General features: G+C 38.4%; 1 protein-coding gene across 1 annotated transcript in view; it reads left to right on the top strand.

Annotated features, from left to right (window-relative positions):
• Positions 1-18,916, top strand: part of ZFP30 (ZFP30 zinc finger protein) — a 59,644-nt gene extending 40,728 nt beyond the window's left edge. Inside the window, exons 11-15 of the mRNA XM_038525560.1 lie at positions 4,508-4,567; positions 6,630-6,720; positions 8,874-9,000; positions 9,867-9,965; positions 16,869-18,916. Of these exons, the coding sequence (XP_038381488.1) occupies positions 4,508-4,567; positions 6,630-6,720; positions 8,874-9,000; positions 9,867-9,965; positions 16,869-18,562 (2,071 nt within the window). The 3' untranslated portion in view covers positions 18,563-18,916. The remainder of the gene's footprint in view (positions 1-4,507; positions 4,568-6,629; positions 6,721-8,873; positions 9,001-9,866; positions 9,966-16,868) is intronic.
• The last annotated feature ends 1,987 nt before the right edge of the window (positions 18,917-20,903 follow it).

Raw genomic sequence — 20,903 nt, 5'->3', positions numbered from 1 at the left:
AGGAAGGTATAGCATCCTCACCCCTCTGCCCAGCAAGGGGATTAAACTCTTAAGATACTACAATGTTTTGTGGCCCTTGAGGCCACACAGTACATAAACACATAGATACAGTATATCTATGGTATTAAAATTTCATAGTTGGATGGTGATAGGGAAAAAAGCGATGTCAAAAAAGACTCTTTGGGAGCTAATAATGAAAAAAAAAAGGTTAAGAAACACTGACCTAAAGGTTATAATATCAATTTATGATTGATGGTGAAATCTATAATTTCATTAAGGATTACACATAGTGACCTGTTTTTTTTTTTTTTAAGGAAACGAGTTTATTGGATGCACCACAAGGGGGCAGTGGGCAAGACAGTAAAGTAGAAGCTGTCTGCCTACCTACAGTGATTTAAAAAATTATCTCACTTCCTTCTGCATTTTTTAGTTCAAGTTCTATAAATAAGAACTTTTCTACATCAGCTGTTTTGGCTATGTGACAATTCAGTTCACCTAGGAAGACAAAAGTCGATTTGATTCTTTCCCTTTATGGGTTAGTTTTCAGAGAAATGAGTTGGTGTCTTCCAACCTTCTAAGGAGTCTCAAAAGTGAGTCCATTTGAGTACTATGTAACTCATGGGTTTTTGAGATACATTTGATATGTTTCAAACCATTGTAATCCTTTTTATTTTTTATCTCCAACTGCCCTCTGTTTAACCAGTGGGAGTCCTTTCTGGTCAGCTCCTATGTCTTTTGACACAATTGTATAAGACCGGATAGCTTATTTGCTTTCTGGCACAAGTTGTCCCAAGTTCACCTTGTACATTTTCTGTGCCAGACCTGAAATGAGCCATTTCTCTATGGAGTTCCGGTTCCTCTTATGGGGCTTGGCATATAGAGACAACATTGGATATTAGGAGTATTCATTGCCTATGGATATATAACAGACATAATAATTATTAATTCAGAATTCATAGAAGTTAATAAATTTCTATACAGTTGTCCCAGTACTGTCCTATATAGCTGTCTTTCCTCTGATCTGAGATCCATTCCATAATCATATCTAGGATCACACATTTATTCAGTTATCACAACTCTTTAGTCTTCTTTAATCTGAAACAATTCCTGGGCCTTTTTTGGATCCTTCATTATCTTGACATTTATGAAGAGTACAGGCCAGTTATTTTGCAGGTTGTCTTCAATTTGCATGTCTTCAATGTTTCCTCCTAATTGGATTCAGATTATGATTTTTTTAAAAAAGATTTTATTTATTTGAGAGAGAGAGAGAGCACAAGTGAGGGGTAGAGGCAGAGAGAGAGAGAGAGAAGAAACAGACTCCCCACTGAGCAGGGAATCCAACACAGGGCTCCATCCCAGGACCTGAGATCATGACCTGAGCTGAAGGCAGATGCTTAACTGACTGAGCCGCCCATGTACCCGAGTTTACAAGTTTTTGGCAAGTAAAGTGCTTCGGTTCATTCCCCAGTACCTTCAGTTATCTTGTGTTTTGTACTGCCTACGTTTGATAGTACTTTCTGTAAGAAAGTTAGTTCATAAGGCTCTTTTTTTTTTTTTTTTTTTTTTAAGATTTTATTTATTCATGATAGTCACAGAGAGAGAGAGGCAGAGACACAGGCAGAGGGAGAAGCAGGCTCCATGCACCGGGAGCCCGATGTGGGATTCGATCCCGGGTCTCCAGGATCACGCCCTGGGCCAAAGGCAGGCGCCAAACCGCTGCGCCACCCAGGGATCCCAAGGCTCTTTTTTTTTTAAGATTTTATTTATTCATGAGAGACACATAGAGAGAGGCAGAGACCTAGGCAGAGGGAGAAGCAGGCTCCTCGCAGGGAGCCTGATGTGGGACTAGAGCCAAGAACCCCAGGATCACAACTTGAGCCAAAGGCTCAACCACTGAGCCACCCAGGCGTCCCGTTCATAAGGCTCTTCTTAATCATCATTGGAAGTAGAGGTCTTCTCAATTTAGTTTCAGTTTAGGTTTCTTTTATATAAATGAAGTTGAACACTTTTCAGATGTTTAATGGTCCATTGGGCTTTTCTTTTTTTATGAATTGTCTTTGTTTTGTTCTTACTAATAATGATTTTTAATCTTTCTCTTGGTTTTTAAAGTAAACTCTTTTGGTCATAGGAAGAGTCACTCTTTTTTATTTAAGTTGCAGATATCTTCTCCCAATTTGTTATTTGTGTTTGTATTCTTTTCTTGATGCGATTTTTAAATATAGTAAAATGTATTCATTTGATTGTAAGAAATAGAAAGGCTTGTCTCCTCCCAACTTAGAAAGAACTCAACCATTTTTTTTCTTTTAACATGCCTGTGGCCTGAATGTTTGACCCTTCCAAAAAATTTGTATGTTGAAATCATTGTGCCGAAAATGACAGTATTTCGAGGTGGAGCCTTTGGGAGGTAATGAGATCATGAGGGTAGATTCCTCATGAATGAGATCAGTTCCCTTATAAAAGAAGCCCAGTGAGGGTACAATAAGTCTGTGACCAGGAAGAGGACCCTCATTTGGTAAACCTGACTCCCTGATCTTGGACTACAAGCCTCCAGAGCTGTAAGAAATAAATTTCTATTCTTTATAAGCTGACTGGTCTGTGGTATTTTGTTATAGCAGTCCAAATGAATTAAGACTGGCATTTTTATGATTTTTACTTTTTCATATTTAGATCTCTTATCCATTTGGAGTTAATCCTGGTATGTGGTATAAAATGTGGATCCAATTTTACTTTTTTTAATAACATTTATTAAATAATCTCTTTCCCTAGAGATCAGAGGTTCTACTATTCCATTAAAATGTGTCTATTCAGGTGCCAGTAGTCAGTATTTTAGTGATAGAGACTTTATAGTATTTTTTAAATCTCTGTTTTCTTCTTTTTCTAGGTATTTCCTGGCTAGTTTTGCTTTTTAAATTTCCTGCTTAATGAATTTAAATTTCATTTGTGTATCACCATACTTGTTAGTATATTTATTGGCATAATATTTAATTTATATTTTGATTTATATATCAAATATCCATGTTTGGAGAATTAACCTCTTTATAATATATCATTTTAGCCCATGTATTCTCAATCAGGGTGATACTGCCTCCCAGGGGATGAAAACTGGTGTTGGACGTGGAGTGAGAAAATCTTAGATACTGGAATTGTTTGTGGCTCTCCAAAACACAATTTAGCCAACAAAATCTTATTCCTCATTATTTACTCTCTCATTGACATTTCTTGGGTATCACATGAACAGCACCTACATTAAGGTCATAGAAGATATATGTATGCAATATAAATGATACCCCCCCAAAAAAATCACTACTCCAAAAACCTGTGGCAAATAGGTGGCTGTAAATGGAGAACTTTCAACTGATTGCTCAATCTTGAAGTTGTTATTACAAGAAGTGGCCTTGCATGGGCCCATTGGCTGCCTTGTGGATGTTATTTATATTTGATCATGCTTTTGTGTTTGACTTGGGATTTGAGGATCAAATAAAAATGTTTTATTATTCTATAGAGTTATTCAACACCTCATAAAAGACAAATTTGGACTTAGCTAAGGAATGATTTTTTTTTCAAAGGATCAGTGCAGTGAGGAAAGGAAGGCTTGTAACTGGGAGAACATTCCAACCCCAAGATCTGCAGGAACCTAAAAGGTCAGGCAGAAAAGAATTTTCTTTTATACAGAGGGTAAACAAGGCCAGAAAGAACGGAATGTGGTGGCCTGGGATGAGTGGGTGTTCAGCTGTGTAGATTTGTCCTCTGCAGTCCGCTGGGAAGGGGCTTGAGTCATTGTTAAGAGGGTTGTTTGCATTCTGCACTGGCTCAGAATATAGCATAGGCCAGCTTTCAAGAGCCTGGGAGAAGGAGAGAAGTCTGGCTAAAGTTTGGTCAAGTGAAGTTATCAAGCATTTTGTCCAGTTAGGTCAGTGGGGTCCAGCAGCCCGCCAATCATTTATGAAACAAGGAATGGCCACTTGGAGCTCTGCCTGGCCTTGTCCAGTTAAAAAGAGGAGGGGGGTAATCCTCCAGTCTTATCTAAGCTATATGGGGAAAGGAGATTCGTTTCATTTGGCTATTTCCCAAAGATTGAGAGGGTATCTCTCATCATGGCTATTTTCAGGATTATAGATTTTGGGCCAAATTTAACATTGTGAAACCCATCAATTATGTCCAGTGCTGAGAAATGAAAATGTTGACAATACGGGAATGAAGATCAAGCAACTATTTAAAAGTTTCGTCTATCTAGTAGAAGTTAAGTTCATTAACTAAAAGTAATTCTTAAATTAATTTTTCCTTTTTCTGGAAGAGAATGGTTTTGAATGATAAAGATTTGATTACATTGTTTATATTATATACTTACATAAATATGTATGTCACAGTATATCTGTCCTATTAAAATTTCATGGTGGAGGGAGACAGGAAAAAAGGTGTCTAGAATGGCTCTTCAGAGAGACCATGGAAAAAAAAATGTTAAATGCTGTTCTAACCATTTATTCAAATCTATTTTTATGTCTTTCAGGAGTATTTCAAGTTTTTCTTCTTGCAGCTTTTATGCATTTCTTGTCAAGCTTGGGCTTAGGTATTTCATCCTTTTTATGGCTTTTCTTTATTATAGTTTCTATGTGGTTATTGTTTTATATATAAAGGTCATTTCTTTTAATGCTAATTTTATATCCTGCTAATTTACTAAGCTCTTTCATTATTTGTTGTACTTTTTTTTTTCTTTCATTGTATCTCATGGGGTTTTTAGGCATGCTCTCTATCTCTTGGAGTTTTGCCTATCCTTTACCTATTCTTGTTGCTCTTGTTGATTTCTCTTGCCTTTTTATTTGGCTAAGATAGCTAATACAATGATAAATGATAGTGAGAGCAGTGGGTATTCTTGTCTTGTTTCTACTATTAACCTGAAAATAGAGTGCTGCTATAAGAGGCAAACGAGCATTTCTTAGGATTAAAAAAATTCAATTCAGGGAACACAGATTCAGGTAGAAACCAAATAGTGTCCCACTTGTAAAGTGAAAGCAAGGATTTTTTTTTTTTACATGAGTTAAGAAGAGGGGAAAAAAAGGCTAAACTACTCTTGGTTATACACTAATCAATACAGATTATATCTTCAGAAAGTCCACAACCATCAGTCTTATGATCAGGATCTATTCTCCAAACAGAGAGGCATAAGGCAGATTCTCTGAAGTGGTCCTTCTTGCTTCATTTTAAAATGGCTCCACTCATGTCAATTTTCCCTACTATCATTAAAATAGTCATCAATTCCTATTTCTTACTGTGTCCTTATCAGGAGTGGGTGGTGAATTTTGTGAAATTTTTTTGGCATTTGTGAAGATAGTATGATTTTCTTCCATAGAACAAATAACATCGTGGATTCTATTAGTTGACATTTGAATGTCAAACCATCTTTTTATTACAGAGAAAGTCCCACATAATCATGATTGTTTTTTAACATGCTGGCAGGGGTTTTTTTTTTTTGCTGGTATGTCAAAATCTGCAGTAGTATTTGTGATACAATAATATATTTGGGTTTTATTTTGTTTTGTTTTGTTTTGTTTTATTTTATTTTATTTTATTTTTTAAAGATTTTATTTACTCATGAGAAACACACACAGAGAGAGAGAGAGAGAGAGAGGCAGAGACACAGGCAGAGGAAGAAGCAGGCTCCATGCAAGAAGCCTGACAGGGGACTCTATCCCGGGTCTCCAGGATCACACCCTGGACCAAAGGCAGGCGCTAAACCACTGAGCCAACCGGGCTGCCCTATATTTGGTTTTTATCCCTAGTTCTTGACTCAGAGCTCCTAACACCCTTGGAATTTTCTGAGTGATAGGAGTGTCTTTTATTTTTCATAACAAGCCCCTTTTGATCACACTTGAATTTATGCTAATGAAGTGGCTGGGGTGGGGCCCCTAGATAGTCTCAGAAGGGATTGGAGTCACCAGAAAGACTAAGTGATTAAAGGATTGGAACTTTCCAACCCATCCACTGACCTCTAGGAAAAGGGTGGGTGGCACTGGAGGTTAACGGCCATAAAAATTCTTGCACTTGGAGATTCAATGAGCTTCTGGATTGATAAACACATTGAGCTATTGTGAGGGTGGCACTCCCAGGGAATGGAAAGCTTCAAGCATGCCCCTTGTCCAAGCCAATACCTTGTCCTATGCATCTTTTCCATTTGTCTGTTCCAGAGTTCTGTCCTTTATGACAAATTATAAATGTAAGTAGATTACCTTCTTGAGTTTTGTGAGCCATCCTGGCAAAGTATAAAACCTAGGATGGGGTTGTGGGAGTCCCCAATTTATAGCTGATTGGTCAGAAGTACTGATAGCCAGGGATTTCAGATTGGCTTCTGGATTTAGGAGCAGCCTTGTGGGATTGTACCCCACAATCCCTATCCTAACGATGTGAGGTGTTCTGGAAAACTAGCACCCTCTGAGTTCCTTTTCAGCATGAGGATTAAGGAGAAGTCTGAACTGAATTCCTACTGTCTTGGGTGTATTCCATTGGATATGTAGGTAGGCTAAGATTTTTCTAAACTCCCTCAAAGAGATGAAATAAAGCTGGTTCCATGGTGCTTATTTTTGGGCTCTGAGGCAAGCCTGATCTGATCTCATGGCTTCTTTTTCCCTCTCCAGCCCTGCCTTCTCTGGACTCTGCATTTCTCCAGGAGAAGAACCCAGAAAACTGATCAGTCCTGACAGTACAGTTCTAAAAAACATGCCCCATGTGAGTTGCTATTTCATTTTTCCTTCTTGAAGTGCAATCAGCTGTTGTGTGAACACCACATTTTATTTATCCCAAAATTTTCTGCCTGCCTTAGTTGCCTAAGGGAATCATTGCTCCCCAATTTTTCCCATTCAGTGACTGACTGATCTTAGCAAAGAGCTCCATTCTTCTCTAAATGCTTTTCCCCTCACCAGACAGTGTTTAGGTGTTTTTTCAGTTCATTCTACATATTTTACATGCAAAGTCTTCTGCCAGCAGTCCTAAGGAAGCAGAAATGTCTCCCCTTAAGAGCAGTATTAGTATAATGGTTTGGTGAGGTAGTTATATGGAACACATGGCAAACTGATCTCTACAAACCTAGGTTTCCCACTTGGAAGTGAAAGCATTTCTGCTGGATCTTCCAAGTCTCAGTGTGTGACGACATTTTCTGCGAGGCTTTTAAGAATGGATGGCAGTGGGGGAGAATGGATGGGGGAGGGGGTGCCTGGGTGGCTCAGTGGTTGAGCATCTGCCTTCGGCTCAGTGTGATCCTGGGGTCCTGGGGATCCAGTCTTGCGTCCAGCTCCCTGTGAGGAGCCTGCTTCTCCCTCTCCCTATGTCTCTGCCTCTGTCTGTGTCTCTCATGAATAAATAAATAAAATCTTGGGGAAAAAAAAAAAGAATGGGTGGGGAACTTAGTTCTGAGAAGAAGAGATCTTGCCTCTTGTATAGTTTCCTGTCAATGCTGTAACAAATTACTATAAACTTAGTGACTTAAAACAACACAAATTTATTATCTGTACTTCTGGAGGTCAAAGTGAAATTGGTTTTACAGGCTAAATCAAGGTGTTGGTAGGTCTGTGTTCTTCTGGAGATTCTGGAGGAGAATCTATTTCCTTGCATTTTTCCAGCTGCCAGAGGCTGCCCACATTCCTTGGCTCATGGCTTCCTTCCATTTTCAGAGACAGTAATCATCATTCTGACTTCTGCTGTCATTATCGCCTCTCCTTCTCTGACCCTTCTGCCTGCATCTATCACTTAAAATACTCTTATGACTACATTGGGCCCAACCAGATATCCCAGGATAATCTTCCCATCTAAAGATCCTTAATCACATCTACATTTGTAATATAAGGTTACATACTCAAAAGTTCCAGGGATTCAGATATGGACATATTTGGGGGGCTTTTATTCTATGTAGCACAACTCTCTTGCCCAGGAACCAATGAGGATGAGCAACAGGTTTACCTTGGAGTTGGTAAGAATGTGTCAGTGATGCCTATAGCACCTGGATTGGCATCCATCTGCTTGCATCAAAGGAAGTAGAAATAAAATCTTCCAGATGCCTATTCTCTTGAAAAGTATAGATTCTTAGGGCTCAAAAACATTAGAGAATTTGATTGAAATACTCAAAACAGGAAAATCATTGCATCCATAAAGTGGAAATATCAATTATATTCTATGACATAATATTGTGACTTAAAGAATTTGAATCTTCAAAAATTCTTTTTTAAAAAAGATTTTATTTATTTATTTATTGCTTATTTAGAGAGAACATGTACACATGCAAGTGGAGGGGAGGGGCAGAAGGAGAGAGAGAGAATCCCAAGCAGACTCCCTGCCCACATAGGGCTTGATCCCAGGACTCTGGGATCATGACCTGAGCCAAAGTCAGATGCTTAATTGACTAAGCCACCAAGGCACCCGCCAAATTCTATGTTTTAGATGGAGATTTATTAAAAATCTGGAAACATTTCATTAAATTTGCTTACTTTCTTTAAGGGGAGAAAAGAAGGAAAGAACTCCTATTTATTGAGAATTTATTATTTTTTGAGAATTTGAAAGCTTAATATGCTGTGTGGCTCCATTTATTATTTAATCTGCATTCATTAATTAGATAACTTCATCTGCATTGTATTCTTGGACTTTTCTGGATAATAGAATTATCCTATTATACACAGTAAGTTTTGTCTTCCTATGCAACAGTAGGACTGATCAAGGATCATGTTGACACTATAGTTGAGGCACCTAGTTTCCTTTAATGTTACAAGGTATTCAGCCACAGCCTATTTATTGTGTTATCCCTTTCCTTCAAGCCCTTCTCTTTCTTTCCTCATTTTACCTCAAAGTCATTGTCCTATTTTCACCGATAATAAATGGATTTGTTGTTTCAGTGGCTGGTGACTTTCAGGGATGTGGCCATCGACTTCTCGCAGGAAGAGTGGGAATGCCTTAACTCCACTCAGAGGGACTTGTACAGGGATGTGATGTTGGAGAACTACAGCAATGTGATTTCACTAGGTAAGATCATCTTCTTCAATACACAAAACTTGTCTCCCATATTTTCTGCCTCCTTCATGATCATTTTCTGATTTCTCTTCCCTAAGGAAAGGTTTGAGTTTTTTGGAGATAGAAGGGTAACTGAACTCCAGTAGTCCACTGCTTGGGGTGCACCAAATTGAACACAACCCAAGGAAACATTGAAAGCAAAGAACTTTTTATTACTTGTTTCATGTAAGGAAACCAGAATATCACTCTGAAAGCACTATCTCCCTGTGGGGTTAGTACAGGAAGTTTTTGTGCAGCATATCAGGGGGCGAGGGCAAGGGGCTCATATAGGCACTCTGGTTCAGTTGCACATATCTGGCATTTCAGCGTGCCAGTGTGTACATTGTATGTTCAAAAAATGGTGGAAAACTCTACCCATAGGAGGAGGTCTTAGTATTATAATAAGCTGAAAATACCTTCAGGTCAGCTCAAGTGGGCTTCTGTACAGGTCCTCAGCTCTCTTCTGGCTCACACTGACTCCCACATAAGGGGCTATTGGGCTGGACACACTTAGCAAAGGTCTACCAGGTAAAACACCTATGTAGGGGTCTTCTCAGCTGGAACTGTTGGTTCTGCAGAACAAGACACATTCCTTCCCTGCTTTTGTCCCTTCTCTTCCTCCCTTCTGCTGATAGCTTTAAGCCCTCTTATTTGAATAACTTCCCCCTTGTATCCTAGCTAACAGGAGTAGACAGCTCCACTGTGTTCTTACTTCTCATCTTCAGACCTCCACATTTTCTTCTGTCATTTCCTTCAATGTCTTTCTGTGATGATCAATGGACTGGATTTGAATCTGGGATTCCCATACCATGACCATATCCCATTTCTTTTCTTTTAAGCTGGATGTTCGATCCCTAAACCAGATGTGTTTTCTTTATTGGAGCAAGGGAAGGACCCCTGGATGGTGATGAGAGCCATGACAAGAAGAAGGAGCTCAGGTGAATAAAGAGTTAGTCACATAGGAGCAGCTCTTGCTAATAATAACAACTGATTTGTGAGGTGGCACCACTTTGAGATGTTTATGTGAAGCTCTCTTCAAAGGCCTGTGGAAAGAAGTCTAAGATCTCAGCAGGAAGGTTATATCAATGTGAGTTTCCAAAAGGAATTTCCCTTCCAACTCACATTTACCACTCTTCCTCCCTCATATTCCCTTTTTGTTTTAATGAGGAAGCTACCTTTGGTTTCTTCCAGAGATATCCTCATATTTATTTTTTTTAATAGAGTTGGTATCGCCATCAACTTCGTTGAGAGCTTGCTGTGTTCTTAGATTAGGAAAATCAGGGACGATCTCTCAGAGGAGGTAATTTTGAATGCGGGCTTGAATGAAATTAGCCATGCAAAAAAAAAAAGAAAGAAAGAAAGAAAAAAGTGTGTGTTTAGACAGATGGAACAGAAGTGCAGAGCCCCTGAGGAGATGCTGAACTTCACTTATTTGAGGATCAGCAAGAAGGACAGTGTGGCTAGAATAAAAAAAGTAAAAGTAAGAAATTAATGATGAAGTCAGAGGAATAGGCAGAGAATAGATCACATAAGGCCATTTAGGCAAGGAATGAGATTTTATTACAAGCATGATAAGGAGCCATTGGAGGGTTTTGTGCAGATGAGTAAAGGGATCTTTGTTTAAAGATCACTCTGAGTGCTTATAGAGAATGAGGGTAAGAATGAAAGCAGGAAGACCAGTTAGAGGTCTCGTTCAGGGGTCCACATTAGAGATAAGAGTGGCTTAGAATGGGGTTTAATATATGAAAGTGATGAAAATGGGTTATATTCTGGTTATATTTGATGGTACAATTAATAGGATTTGCTGAAGGATTGGAAATAAAGGCATCAGAGTTTGGAAGCCTGCAGAATAAAGTCAAGAGTTATGCGTTTGAGATGGCCATTAGATATTCTTAATAGAAAAGTTAGATAAGCATTTAAAAGCCTGCGGGATGGTAGTCAGGACTGAGGAATAAATATAAGGTTAATCTCTGGATCATGGGATTAGATTAGATTATGGAGGGAATTGGTCTAGATGGAAGGCAAGGTGAAGTCCAGGGGCTAAACCATAGGGCATTCCAGCATTTAGTTAGGAAAAGGATAATGATCCAGCAAAGGAAATTAAGGAGTAACTTAAGTAACCTGTGGTCTGTGATGCAATCTGGAATACAGAGGACTGGAAGCCAAGTGGCAAACATAAAGAGGAAGTGGTTAACTGTGAAAGATGCTGCTATGAGGTCAAGTAAGATGAAGGATGAGACCTGATTATTGGATTTGGCAAGACAAAGGGCACTAGTGACCCAGACAGAGTAGGTTTAGAAATGAGAGGAATAACAACCTGATTGTAGAGGATTAAAAAGAGAACAGAGAAGAAATAAGACAACAATAAAAACTATTGTGGGAAAGTGATTTAACTCACCAGGAAGTGTTGAGGGCCATTTGAGGAATTCTCAAAAGTATAAATAGAGGACAAAGAAGTATGATTCAAGTTTGTATATGGAGTGCTATTTCAACTGCATAAAAGTAAAGGAAAAAAGCCTGGAAGGAAATATGGCAAAAATGTTAGTTATGAGGGTGGGAGAGAAGGGGGGGGGTGGAGTATTGACAGGAAATCCAGACATCTCTTTTGAAAAGTTTTACCAGGAAGGAGCACAGTAAATGAATAGGAGCTGCAGGGTAAATCAGAGAATCAAAGAGGTTGTTTTGTTTTGATTTCAAAGGAGAGCCTTTAAGATGGAGATAAATATTGGAGAGATGTACAAGAGTAAGTGATCTGGAAATATGGGTGGTAGTGATCACAAAGGAAGGTTACTTGAAATTGAGATTTTGGAAGTATTTCCATAATTGGAAATGACAAGGTCTATTATGTCTACTGTGAGGGAGGGTAGATGGAGTGAGGTAGAGGAAAACAGTGCTTCAGGGGAAGCAGTGTGCTCAAGGTTGCAATCAGAGTAAGAGGTGAAGAGAACACATAGAAGGGAGGGAGGCTGAGGTTACAGAGTATTTGCAGAACGTATACTGTGAATTCCCGAAGGCCTCCTGGTTAGAGTACAAGAGAACACTGCATCACAATAAAAGATGTCTAGACCTGGATGGGATGAGAGTCCTAGTGATGGACTCATACCTAGAAATGTCGAGAATTACAGGATTGGTCCTAGAGTAGTTTCTCTGGGAAAGATGAGTACTTATGCCTATTATAACCTAAGGGTAGTGGCATTGTTGGACTAAGAGTGTATAGAAGTCAAGACTTTCCGGGAGAAGCCAGCATTAATAGCAGAATATGGAGGTCTTACCAACATCCAAGAGAGGCCTCTCTTATAGGCTGTAGTGGGTGGAATGGCTGTCTTAATATAAGAGAGAATTACAGGTGCAACATTGCTGGAATCTGGGATTAGGGACGGCTTTTCAGGAATTGCAAAGGAACGTAAAGTTTCAGGTGAACCCTGAAAGGATATAAAGCAGGTAGGGAGGCTGAGGGTAGACAGAAGAGCATTCCTGGCAAAGGCAACAGCGAATTGAGGGCAATAGGAGAATGGAGCTTGGTGCAATATGAGGTATCCTAAGAAGGCCCTTATATTTGGAGCCTCATAAGGGAATGGTGCCAGGTGTGAGTTTGGAGAGTCTGGCAGGGTCTAGACCAGGCTGAACCTTCTAGGGGTTATAGAAATGACTTGGTGAGGGTGCTTGGGTGGCTCAGTTGGTTAAATGTCTGACTCTTGATTTTGGCTCAGGTCATGATCTCAGGGTCCTAAGATAGAGGCTTGTCAGTGGGCTCTGCATTCAGTGGGGAGTCTGCTTGAGGATTCTTTCCCTCTTCCTCTGCCCTCCTCCCACTTGTGTGCTCTCTCTCTCAAATAAATAAATAAATAAATAATAAATAAATAAATAAATAAATAAATAAATAAATAAGATGACTTGGTGGGTTATGAGCAGCATTGATTTTTATCATTTTGTTTTGTTTCTTAAATAAAATAACACAGAAGAGAAAAATTTTTTAAATATCAGAACGCATCCCACGTAGGAAAGATAATTCCATGACCTATTGGCTTTATGTATGTGTGTGTTTGATCATAATATAGCATGTATTTCTTATCTTTGAATTTTGTCTCCAAAGCATTTGCAAACTAATGAAGAATCTTAAATAGGACAGTGAAATAGGACAATTTACATATTTAATGTATCACTTTTGACTGCCAGATGGAAATTAGAAGGAAGAGTCTCAGCACATGACTGAGTAGGTTATTGTTCTGCTTCACACAAGAGGTGCTCTGGCTTTCTCTGAGTGTTGATAGTAGATAGGGATTGAGATAAGGCAACAGATTCAAGAGGAATTTCAGAGATTAATTCAGCAGGAGATGAGGGGCAAGGGGCACGGCCAAAATGAAAGAGACCTCCTAAAATGATTTCTGCTTTTCAGGCTATTTTGTCTTCCTTAGCCATCACCTCTTTTGCAGTTTTCTCATTTTTTTTCTTTCATTAATTTAATGACAACAAAAAGAACTATTTAATCATGTTATTATAACATGGAGAACAGTTGGGTCTAAACTGGATTCATTTGATCCCTTAGACTGTTCCTCTAATCAACATATTCCAGTTGGGTTCTTTCCTAGGGTTTTGTAAACCATATTGTGCTTCTCTGACAAAAACAAAGTAAAAGCCAAATACTCTTATCCCAATACATTTTGTTGACATGAGTTGATGTTAACTGAGCTGTTAACTGTTTTTTTTTTTTTTTTAAAGATTTATTTATTTATTTATTCAGAGAGAGCGAAAGAGGCAGAGACACAGGCAGAGAGAGAAGCAGGCTCCATGCAGGGAGCCCCACGTGGGACTCAATCCCGGGTCTCCAGGATCACACCCCGGGCTGCAGGCGGGGCTGCCCTGTTTTTATTTTTGTTTACAATTTCATTCTGCTTTTCAGTGAAAGCATGTTTTCCTTAGATTTCTGCATCATTTCTCTTTAAAAAATTTTAGAAGGGGGAAGGGCAGAGGGAGAGAGAGAGAGAATCTTAAGCAGGCTCCATGCCCAGTGCAGAGCCCAATGTGGGGGTGGATCTCATGACCCTGAGATCATGACCTGAGCCGAAATCAAGAGTTAGATGTTTAACCACCTCAGCCACCCATGCTCCCCTCTGACTCATTTCTAAAGACTGTTTAAACTTGATCTTACTGATTTTTTTTTTTTTATTAATTTATTTATTTATTTATGATAGTCACAGAGAGAGAGAGAGAGGCAGAGACACAGGCAGAGGGAGAAGCAGGCTCCATGCACCGGGAGCCCGATGTGGGATTCGATCCCGGGTCTCCAGGATCGCGCCCCGGGCCAAAGGCAGGCGCCAAACCGCTGCGCCACCCAGGGATCCCGATCTTACTGATTTATGTTGATTTTCTTTCTTAATATCATCCTCTATTACTTTCTACAGCCTAGGTACAGTGTCATCAGAGACTATGCCTCACACTCCAGGCATATTATATAGTATTCTTTTACACTTAAAAGTTATACCTAGGGGGATCTCTGGGTGGCTCAGCGGTTTGGTGTCTGCCTTTGGCCCAGGGCGTGATCCTGGAGTCCAGGGATCGAGTCCCACGTCCGGCTCCCAGCATGGAGCCTGCTTCACCCTCCTCCTGTGTCTCTGCCTCTCTCTCTCTCTCTCTCTCTCTCTATGTCTGTCTATCATAAATAAATGAATCTTTAAAAAAAGAAGTTATACCTATACATTTTTGTTCAGAACAACATAAAAGTTTCTTTTTAAAATTTATTTATTTATTTATTCATGAAAGACACACAGAGAGAGGCAGAGACACAGGCAGAGGGAGAAGCATGGTCCCTCCAGGGGAGTGTACTGTGAGACTCAATCCCAGGACTCCAGGACCGTGCCCTGAGCCGAGAGCAGACACTCAACCACTAGGCATCCTAGGCATCCCTAAAAGTTTCTTTATTGTGTGAGCTTGTCACTATTTCTAGAATATTATAAAGATGCTTTTCTGGGAAATATGAGAACATTTGGCGTTAAGTGGAATGTATTGGAAAGGAAGACTTGAAAAAATATATAAGGGAAAAAGAAAATACTGTATATGGTTTCTATGTTCTGGGGAATAGCTAAATAGGCATATTTTTTCTAAACTTGTAAAGCTTGGAGAGTAGGAGGATCAACATAAATAAATGAAATATAATTCTAGGATTGTAAAAATTGAAACAAGAATGAGGAATAAGGTACAGATAAAGAGATTAAGAGAAAGCATGGACCCAATTAGAGTTTTCAGGGGTAGTCTTTCTGAGCAGCTGCCGTTTAAATTAAAACATTTCAGACATAAAGGAATTGGCCATGCAGACAGCATTTCTGGCAGATGGAACAGCATATAAGAGTCTGAAATGGGAAAGAATTTGATATGATCCAGGAACTTAAATAAAGCCAGTAGGGTTGGAGCATTGTTTCTGAGGATAAAAATGGCTCAATATGAGGTCAGAAATGTAATCAAGGAATGGATCATGCAGGGGCTTTTAGGCCATGAACAGGAATTTGGATTTTATTTGGAAGTACAAGGAGTAAACCATTGAAATGTTTTAAGCTGTATTTTCAATTTTTTTCTATACCAGCAGCATCTGGGGAGATAGATAGATGAAGAAAAATTTGCATTTTTAAAGTTGCTGACAAATAGTGAATGTCAATAATGTGCAAGTAATGATCCTAGGCACTAGAAATAAAGCAGAGAATGAAGCAAAGTCATTGCTTTGATTAAGTATGGAGACAGACAACGTACCAGCTTTAAAAATAGTATATCCACTAGTGAATAAATGAAATACAGGTGCAATTCTATACTGGGTGTGTTGATAATGTGACATTTGAGCAGAAAACTTGAAGTGAGAGAAGAGAGCAAGCCATGCAGATATCTGGGGAAAGAGCATTCCAAAAGGTAAACATGGAGGCATATGCTTGGCATTTTTGAACAGCAAGGAACTATTGTGGTGAGAACAAAATGAATAATTAGGAGCGGTAAGCGATGAATCTAAGTAGGGCAAACTACCATAGACTAAAGTCAAGTGTGCCATAATAAGTAAGAACTTTGGATATTATTCTAAGATGATAAAATAAAATCTGAGAAGATTTTTACAGGGGAGTAATATGATATGAATTTTATTTTATTTTATTTTATTTTATTTATTTATTTTATTTTTAAGATTCTATTTATTTATGCATGAGATACACACACAGAGAGAGAGGCAAAGATACCAACAGAAGGAGAAGCAGGCTCCATGCAGGGAGCCTGATGTGAGGCTTGATCCCGGGACTCCAGGATCACGCCCTGGGCTGAAGGCAGGCGCTAAACCACTGAGCCACCCAGGGATCCCCTGTGATATGAATTTTAAAAAGAATTCTTCTGCCTGCTGTGTGAAGAACAAATTGTATGGGCATAGTTCAAAGAACAGACCAGTTAAGAGGCTATTACTCTGAGAGACAGGTGGCTTGGCCTAGGGTGATAGTAGCGGATGTGGTCAGATACTCAATAAACTTTAATAGGAGAGGTAATAGGACTTGTTGATAGATTGGATATCTACATTTGATCAAATATTTCCATGGGAGAGTTTTTGCTATTAAAATCTTCCATGGTTGGATTCTAATCCACCTCCAAAGTCTGAGAACACACTTAGACTATTTTTCTAATTAACTTCCTCCCTATAAACTCCCTTTATTCTGTGTTTTCTCCTAGTGTCTTTTATTTGCACAAAATATTTCAGCACTGCTTGAGCCATTCTGTTCTTATAAGAATTTTATCTACCATTTTTACTTTAGAAGGCTTAAAAGTTTCATTTCTCCTTGTAAACCAAAACAGCAGGAATTTGCTTTCTTGTTATCTTCCAGACTTGGAATCCAGTTGTAAGATCATAAAGTCATCCCCAGAAAAGGGAGCTTATGAAATGGAATCACTGCAAGGGGAGAATATGAGGAAATCTTTCAGTCATAACCTTGATTGCAATGGTCTTAGAGATACTACGAAGGGCAAAGGAATGTTTGAGGGTCAACAGAGAAGTCAGGAAGGACTTCACATGCACATGAAAATTACCTGTGGTGAAAAGGCCACTCAAAGCCATTCTATGTCACCTACTCTTTATCAGATACATCCTACCAAGGAAAAATTATACAAATGTAAGGAATGTGAACAAGTGTTCAACTACCTGTCATGCCTTACTCAGCATGAGGAAAGCCATAATAAAGAAAAACACTCTGAAGTTAAGAAAAGTAGGAAGACCTTCAGCCAAAAGCCAGCCTATATTCAGCATCAGAGGATTCAGAATGGTGAAAAGCCTTATGAGTGTATGGAATGCGGGAAGGCCTTCAGTCGTAGTTCTGATCTGATTCAACATCAGAAAATTCATACTAATGAAAAACCTTATCAGTGTAAGGCATGTGGGAAGGCTTTTATTCGTGGTTCACAGCTCACTGAACATCAGAGAGTTCATACAGGAGAGAAACCATATGAATGTAAGAAATGTGGAAAAGCCTTTAGTTATTGTTCACAGTATACTCTCCATCAGAGAATTCATAGTGGTGAAAAACCCTATAAATGTAAGGAATGTGGGAAGTCCTTTATTCTTGGCTCTCAACTTACTTACCATCAGAGAATTCATAGTGGTGAGAAACCTTATGAATGTAAGGAATGTGGAAAGGCCTTTATTCTTGGTTCACACCTTACTTATCATCAAAGAGTTCATACTGGTGAAAAGCCTTACAGATGTAAAGAATGTGGAAAGGCCTTTTTATGTGCCTCCCAACTTAATGAACATCAGAGAATCCATACAGGTGAGAAGCCCTATGAATGTAAAGAATGTGGGAAGGCCTTTTTTCGTGGCTCACAACTAACTTACCATCTGAGAGTTCATACAGGTGAGAGACCCTATAAATGCAAAGAATGTGGGAAAGCCTTTATTTCTAATTCTAATCTTACTCAACATCAGAGAATTCATACAGGTGAAAAACCCTACAAATGTAAAGAATGTGAGAAGGCCTTTATTTGTGGCAAACAACTTAGTGAACATCAGAGAATTCATACAGGTGAGAAACCCTTTGAATGTAAGGAGTGTGGAAAGGCTTTTATTCGTGGTGCATATCTTACCCAACATGAGAAAATTCATGGTGAGAAGCATTATGAATGTAAGGAATGTGGGAAGACCTTTTTTCGTGCCACACAACTTACATATCACCAGAGAATTCATACAGGTGAGAAACCCTACAAATGTAAGGAATGTGACAAGGCTTTTATTTATGGCTCACAACTTAGTGAACACCAAAGAATTCATAGAGGTGAAAAACCCTATGAATGTAAGCAATGTGGGAAGGCCTTTGTTCGTGGCTCACATCTTACTGAACATCTAAGAACTCATTCCGGTGAGAAACCCTATGATTGTAAGGAATGTGGGAAGGCCTTTAGTCGTGGCTCAGAACTTACTCTACATCAAAGGATCCATACTGGTGAGAAACCTTATGGATGTGTTCAATGTGGTAAAGACTTTAGACGTCATTCACAACTTACTCAACATATGAGGCTTCATAATTGAAAAAGCCTTGATTTTGATTTAATAGAAGGCTTCAACACTTCTGAAATGTTAGAGAACCCATATTATGTTCATAGTGAATGTAGTGATAGATCCTTTTGCTTGTGCTAAAAATCAGCTAATTTTTAGAAAACCTGTATTGAATGCAGAAATAACTTTTGGAACCCATTAAATATTTTTAAGAATCTCTATAGCTTTGAAATGTAATGCTGAAGTATATTCTTTATTGAGCACCATCTCTATTTCACCATTTCCTGTGAAATTGGAGAAATTAATCTCTGTGTGCCTCAGTTTCTTTGTGTAAAATAATGGAATAACAGCACATTGATTAAATTAAAAATGATTAAATGTATGCAACTCTCTCTGGACAGTATCTGATACTCATCTGTTATTTTTTTTCATCTGTTATTATCATCATTATTATATGCTATTGGAGAAGTCAAATGGTAAGAGTATTTTTGAGTACAGTAAGATATAAGCATTCTATTATCATCTATCCCCTTTCTAAAAATTTTGTTTCATTTTAGATTTTATTTATTAGAGAGAGAGAGCACAAGCACACAAGTGAGCAGGTGCAGGGGGACAGGAGAGTGCAGAGCTGAGTGGGGAGCTGGAGGCAGGGTTCAGTCCCAGGACCCCAGGGTCATGACCCAAGCCAAAGGCAAATGCTTAACCAACTGAGCCACCCAGGTGCCCCCCTTTTTGTTTTGTTTTTACCATCTATCCCTTTATGAACACCAGATAATTTATTCTATGACAGAAACTTTAGAATATAAAAAAAGGCAGGAAGCTCTCCATTTTAGAGCTCATAAATTCTGCTGCACAAGATAATTCATACTGCAAACAAACTATAGAAGAAATCCCTTTAAGATTGTAAAGCTTTTTTATAAAATCAGGGAGAGGTGATTTTTCAACAGCAAATTCCAAAAGCAGAAGTTGTTATTTCATATTTTCTAATTACTACTTTAAGGGAAAAATAATTTAACAATAAAATGATAGCCAGGTAGCTCCATTAAAAGAGAAAAAAACTAAAAAAAGAAAAATATATATGCAATTATTAGTCTTAAATGAGAAATCAAAATTTACCAACTATGGCTTTTTTCTCATTATCTGTACCTAATCTATTCTTGATAATTTGTTGAATAGTAAATTTTCAGATGCCCAAATTTCAGAGTCTACACTGCATTATTTTAAATGGGAAAAATGTTAATGTTTCCAGCCCACTCAAATGTCCTGATTAGTTTTCTCAGATGTAATTTAAATTCAGCTTAAACCACCTACTTGATTTCTCTCAGAGATTTCAGAATAATATAAAACTTGTAAAACCTAGTAAACTTGTGTAAATAATTAGCAGATATGATTGTGCATGCAATGATTTTAAATATAAAGTATGAATTATGTTTTCCTTCTACACTTCAAGAAACAGAAACTATGATATAAATAAATTGGGGCAGCCAGGGTGACTCAGTGGTTTAGCGCTGCCTTTGGCTCAGGGCATGATCCTGGAGACCCAGGATCAAGTCCAGAGTCAGGCTCCCTGCAAGGAGCCTGCTTCTCCCTCTGCCTGTGTCTCTGCCTTTCTCTCTCTCTCTCTCTCTCTCTCTCTCTAAATAAATAAATAATAATAAATAATAAGTAGATATTTTTTAATAATAAATAAATAAATTGTATTAGTACATAATGGACACAACAATTAGTAAAATAAAATAATAATAAAAGTAAAATAAAAACCATTGCTAGAATAATTGAAACATAAGTTCTCAAAACAATACTTACTACATGTGATGCACTCAGCTGTTTTCTATTAAATTGTCTGTAATAAATCTACAGCCCACTCTGTTGTCTTCACAACTTAGTACTATTCATTATCCCCATTTTGAAAGACACTGGTTTTACATTTATATTACAAAATTGTAATCCAGGAGCACCTGGGTGGCTCAGTTGTTTGAGTGTCTGACTCTTGATTTTGGGTCAGGTCATGATCTTGGAGTCATGAGATTGAGCCCTGCATAGAGTTCTGTGCTGAGCATGGAGCCTTCCTGAGATTCTCCCTCTCTCTCTCTGTCCCTCCTTTTCTCTCCCCCCATCCCCCAGCTTACGCATTACACTTTCTTTCAAAAAAATAATTCAAATGCTAATTTGCCATTTTTTAAAGTGAAAAAAAAAAAAAGATTGAGAACTATTAGAACTCCCTCTGGTGAATCATTAGAGTAAAAATTGTGATGCTAGCTAATGCAGTCATGCATTCCCTGCTCATACTGGACAAACTATGGCATCATTACCACACTGAATTTAAAGAAAATGTAAATAATGTAAGTAAAACATTTGCTGCATTGTTGTAAGT

Source organism: Canis lupus, chromosome 1 (assembly GCF_011100685.1).
Source record: "Canis lupus familiaris isolate Mischka breed German Shepherd chromosome 1, alternate assembly UU_Cfam_GSD_1.0, whole genome shotgun sequence".
In the NCBI taxonomy this organism is placed as follows: domain Eukaryota; kingdom Metazoa; phylum Chordata; class Mammalia; order Carnivora; family Canidae; genus Canis; species Canis lupus.
Note: the sequence above shows the minus strand (reverse complement) of the source record. Positions and strands in the feature narration are given on the sequence as shown.